At 38.0% G+C, this 5,390-nt stretch overlaps 1 protein-coding gene across 1 annotated transcript; it reads right to left on the reverse strand.

The window, feature by feature from the left end:
• Positions 1–929: 929 nt before the first annotated feature.
• On the reverse strand, positions 930–4,731 carry LOC111384365 (G-type lectin S-receptor-like serine/threonine-protein kinase SD3-1). The gene is made up of 4 exons (XM_023008640.1): positions 2,358–4,731; positions 2,210–2,267; positions 1,899–1,998; positions 930–1,166 (listed from the first exon to the last, which is right to left on the reverse strand). Exons 1-4 carry the CDS (start codon positions 4,729–4,731, stop codon positions 930–932), a joined length of 2,769 nt encoding a protein of 922 aa, XP_022864408.1.
• Positions 4,732–5,390: the final 659 nt, after the last annotated feature.

Consider the following 5,390-nt stretch of genomic DNA (forward strand, 5'->3'; position numbering starts at 1 on the left):
AAAGATGCAATTTACTATCTTTGGCCCTATCCTTACCTTCTTTGGTGTTGAAACGGCCACTTTAGCAAGACACTCCCACACTCGTAAGTATTTATAAGAAGATTTTCTTCCTTTCCATAACTCATAAGGGGTATTTTCTATTTTCTTTCGGGGCACCTTATTTAAAAGGTAATTTGCTGATAACACAACTTCCCCCCACATGTTCTGAGGTAATCCAGAACTTACTAGCATTGCATTCATCATTTCTAAAGTGTGATTTTTTCTGTTCAGCAATGCCATTTTGTTGCGGTGAATAAGGTACGATGGTTTCATGTATGATTCGTGTTGTGCATAGAATTTAGCAAACGGCACTTCATACTCACCACCTCGATCGTTTCTTAACACTTTAATTTTTTTTATTAAGTTGAGTTTCAACTTCATTCTTATAGATAACAAATTTTTCTATAGTTTCATCTTTACTTTTTAACAGATACACATAAAAGTATTTGGTGCTATCGTCGACAAAAGTAATAAAATACTTGTTGTCATCTCTTGTTTGTACAAGTTTTAAGTCACATACGTTTTGAACCAATGTGGAATTCGGGTATGCAATTCAAGTTAACTAGTCTTCGTAAAGTATCATAGTTAACATGTCATAGTCTATCGTGCCACAAATTGAAAAACTCAAACAAATAAGTAGAAGAGTTTGCTTTATTCATTTTTGGTTTAGCAACCATTACATTGAATTTAAACATAACGTCGGAAACATATCTTTTTCCGACAAACATTTCACTTTTTGACAAAATAATTTTGTCCGACTCAAATACAATGCGAAAGCCATGCTTATTCAAAAGCGACCCGAACACTAGGTTCTTGCAAATTTTCGGCACATATAGCATATTGTTGAGAGTTAGCTCTTTTCCCAAGGTCATCTTCAGAACCACATTTCCTTATCCCTTGATTTCAGAAATTGCTGAATTTCCCATGAATAACTTCTCCCCATTCTCAATTGATTCAAACGCAGCAAACAGCTTCTTATTAGAGCACACATGCCTCGTAGTACCGGTGCCAATCCACCATTCTCTAGGGTTTGAACCCATCATATTCACTTCAGAAACGACGGCTAAGAGATTCAGCTCCGACACATCTTGTGCTATGTAGTCAACTACATTTACTTCTTTCTTTTTCTTTGGCAATCAGCACTCCGAAAACTTGTGACATACTTTGTTACAATTGAAGCATTTCTCTTGAAATTTCTTCTTAGAAATTCCACCTTTCAGTCCTTACTTGGTCCTTTTGCCACCGGATGACCTAGAATTTTTTTGTAGTTCTTACTACTTTGACCAAACTCCACGATATTGGCTTTAGCCATACCAGGATTGAACCACTTTTTTCAGAACTCTTGTTTTTTTCTTCAATTAGAAATCTAACAATTAGTTCTTCGACGTTCATTTCTTTTCGCTTGTGTTTCAAATAATTTTTGAAATCTTCTCATGCAGGGGACAATTTTTCAATAATTGCAGCCACTTGAAAAGTTTAACTCAAAATCATCCATTCGACATGAATTTCGTGAAGAATCACTTTGAGTTCTTGCACTTGACTGATAACTGTTTTGGAGTCCACTATTTTATAATCTAAGAATCTGCCAACAATGAACTTTTTAGTTCCGACATCCTCAGTTTTATATTTTCGGTCCAACGTCTCCCACAACTCCTTAACAGTTTTCATATTGGTTTACATATTGTACAGCGTGTCTGCCAAATTGTTCATAATATAGTTTCGGCACAGAAAATTTGAATGGTTCCAAGCATCAAGTGTACTGATTGCTTGAACATCTCCCTCACCCTCATTGAGTTTTTGAAGGTTATCATATTTTTGACTCAACTTCGATGTACAGAAAAGTTAATCTTCAAATTCACCGGTAATGCAGAAGAAGAAGAAGAAGCAGAAGCAGAAGTAAAAGCATTGATCTCTTGGGGACAGTCATTATGATACTCCCTCATTTCACTCTTGTAAAAACTGATAAAGCACAGGAAAAACTAGTAACAGCTTCCAAAATACACGTTACTAAACAAGAACAATGAACTAAAGATATATTCATTTCCTCCCACTACTTGTAGAAATAACACATACTCTGAGAATAAAAGCCAGGGGTAGACAAATTAAAAATACTGAATTGTTTTAGCTTAAAACAAAAGGTTGCTTACAAATAAGAGAAATTTTCCAATACATTTCAGGGTTCAAGATTGCAAAACAACATATTCCATTCCTATATAACATAAGCAGGTCTAGAGCAAGATATTCCCTACTTCAGATCAAAGTCAGCTTCCCCTATTATTCTACTTCTATTTCCGTCACGACTTCCGACTCTATAATACTGTCATGCCTTTGAGGTAGACCGAACGATGGAGGCCGATCAACTGAAAGAGTTCCTTCAAGTACTTTAACCACTTCACCAATCGAAGGTCTCAAAAATGTTTTACTTTGCATGCACCAAAACGCAATTCTCGCAATTCTTTCCATCATTTTCAAACTATCACTTGTCATAAATTTGCTTTCCTGATATACATGGTTGAGAATTTGCTGCACATTGTCTCCAGCAAACTCTCTCTTGCAAGTAACGATTTGCACAAACATTTGTCCAAGCATGTAAATGTCCCTTTCTGATGGAGACTCTGAAGAAGAAGCCGCTTTCTTAATGAGTAAGCCCTGAAGTCCAAAATCTGTCAGCTTAGGAGCCAAGTTTTCATCAAGCAAGACATTCTCTAGACTTAAGTTGCCATGAGTGATGCATTGTTGACATTCTGAATGCAGATAAGCAAGAGCACGTGCTACTCCAAGGGCTATATCTAGTCTTTTCTGCAAAATCTGTTCTTGTTGCCCGTGCTCGGAATTGGAAAGCCACTTGTCTAAAGAACCATTTGGAACATACTCGTACAGTAAAATCTTGTGTCTTGGTTCAAAACAGAAGCCTTTAACAGATACAAGATTCCGATGATGCGTCCCTCTCAGCGTAGAAACTGCAACTCGAAAATCCTTCTCTGATACAACTACATCATGTAAAACTTTAGCAACTATGGGTATTTTATTTGGAAGAGTGCCTCTGAAAACAGACCGGCCAAGTGGACTAGCAAAACCGTCTGTAAGTTCCTCTATTTCCTCAAACGATAACCTGATAAGTACACTATAATGCGGGTTCATTTGAGCATCCTTCCCAAAGGGAATCCTTGTCTGAGCCTTAATTTTTCGTCTATGATAAATGAACCAAAACAATGAAAATTGAATGCTCACAAGTACTGATACTGTGAGTAAAACTATCAGTGCTATAACTCCAACAAACTTTTTAACACTTACCCCTTCAGACCTGAGTCCACCCAGTGACAAAGATACTGATTGTGAATTACTAAGGGGATCACCACCATGCGCTGCAACAGCCAGTGGAACCGAACAGACTTTCAAGAATGAAATGGAATGAACAGAAGGGTTCCTGTACCCACTAATAAAGCTGGTTCTTTTGATGGTGCATAAACCTGAACCATCATTTGCTGATGTTGCAGCAATACAAGTAGTGTCATTCAAACAATACTCCTTGCAAGCTTCCTCACTCAACAACATATCAATATCATGTGGAGGATAAAGACCATAAAGAACTGTTTGCTTCATTATAAACATGCTTGTATGCATCTTGCAATTTCCCAAATCCACCATTTTCTTGCACACTGAACCACCTGTGTCAACTGCAGAAGCCCCAATACTCCTTAGCAAGGAATCTGGAGACAAACAATCACATACAGGACCCGTTGAATTATACCCACACACACTATATAAACCACAAGAACCAAACACATGGCATTGATCCTTCACTGCTTGCCAACCTACTTTCCATGTACAACTTACATTGTCCCATGAGTAAATTCTCAGATTCCCATCTTGGTCAATCCTAAGGTGCCTCAAAGTCACAGACGGGTCTCCAAAATCCTTACTTGACATGGACCAAACAACTCTTTTTCCATCATCATACAGACCTAAAACGCCAACAGAATCAAACCTGGCTTCCTTCACAATAGCAGAGGAGCTAAAGTGACTCCTCCAGTAGGTGATATTGTGTTCCCACACAAGTTCAAGTTCGCCAGTCTGGCGAATCACCAAACTATAGTAACTCAAGATCGATTTCATGGAAGGACCTCTAAGGCTAAGAGGGTAATGAAGTGACTGGCCAGGGAGTAAAGTGTTTGTTGGACTACCAAAGCTCTCCCAAATCACTTCATCTTTGTTGCCTAGAAGAACGAGGTTTCCATTGTCCAAAAGAGTAGCTTTTCGAACACCCAAAGAAGATGTATTGGTACTCCAAACAATAATTCCATTGGGGTTATTAATCAAGACTAGCCTCCCATCCATGGCAAGCCTAAATGTAGAGTTTTTGGCAACCCTAAGCCCCCCACCAACGGTCCACACAGGAAAATTTGCAGCTTTATCCCCTAAATTGTACCTAATTCCAACCACACGCTCATCAGCATCATCAGCATCTTTCTCCAAGAAACCAAATGCAAAAACCCCATTTTCAGACACCCAATTCGCATTTTTATCAAGACCATTAACCTCGAAACCAAGAGGCACTGAAACCATGTTAAACGTATCACAGAATCCACTAAAACAGGCATAACACAAAAACAATACCACAACTAGAACATCACTGAACCTTTTAAAACAATGCAATCCACAGCTCTTACCCAGAAGATTCTTCAAAGTCATCCCGCAAAACAAGTTCTTGAGCCAAAACGCGCCAATTTCAGCTGCCAGAAACAGGTGGAAAAAATGAAAAACTGTTACATGTATAACAGTAGCGTAACACTAAACAGATGAGGAAGCAGGTCTGAACATAAATTTATGGGGTGTATATTAACTGAGAGATATAAAAAGGAGAACAATATCAGTATATTTGGTGGGGTGCTCTATTTCAAGAATAAAAGGGGACTATCTGGGGGGTGAGAAATATTCAATCTTTTAATGGAACTAGATTTGTTAGATGGGGAGAAAGAAACAAGAATACTTTTAAGAGGAATTGAGGATTCCAAGATTCTCCTTGGCATAATTTGCTTCCACTAACAACAGTCTCAAATTACATAAAGAAATTTATCTCTTACTTTTTATACTAATTTTCTTGGGTAAAGCACATCATTAGCATGCTCTCAAATCATAATTAATTTCTTGTCCCACGTTGTGGTCAATTGAGATATGATGCAGACATTGCATGTTAGTAGAAGTGGATATTAATGTTGGGACCCGGGGAGCCATAACAGTATTCGGACTTAGAATGGAAAGATGCTCCAGTGGTAATTAATCTGCTACCGATTTCTCTCAGTGGCACAAAAAATCGAATTGAACAACAGGGCTAAAACCAGGAAAAAGGG

This window comes from Olea europaea, unplaced genomic scaffold (genome assembly GCF_002742605.1).
Source record: "Olea europaea var. sylvestris unplaced genomic scaffold, O_europaea_v1 scaffold2900, whole genome shotgun sequence".
In the NCBI taxonomy this organism is placed as follows: Eukaryota; Viridiplantae; Streptophyta; class Magnoliopsida; order Lamiales; family Oleaceae; genus Olea; species Olea europaea.

Coding starts and splice junctions, on each gene's coding strand:
- LOC111384365 (XM_023008640.1), bottom strand. CDS start 4,731: ATGACTTTGAAGAATCTTCTGGGTAAGAGCTGTGGATTGCATTGTTTT. Junction 1,999..2,209: donor GCAATCTTGAACCCTGAAAT/GTATTGGAAAAT, acceptor GTGCTTTATCAG/TTTTTACAAGAGTGAAATGA. Junction 1,167..1,898: donor CTTCTTCTTCTGCATTACCG/GTGAATTTGAAG, acceptor TGATTGCCAAAG/AAAAAGAAAGAAGTAAATGT.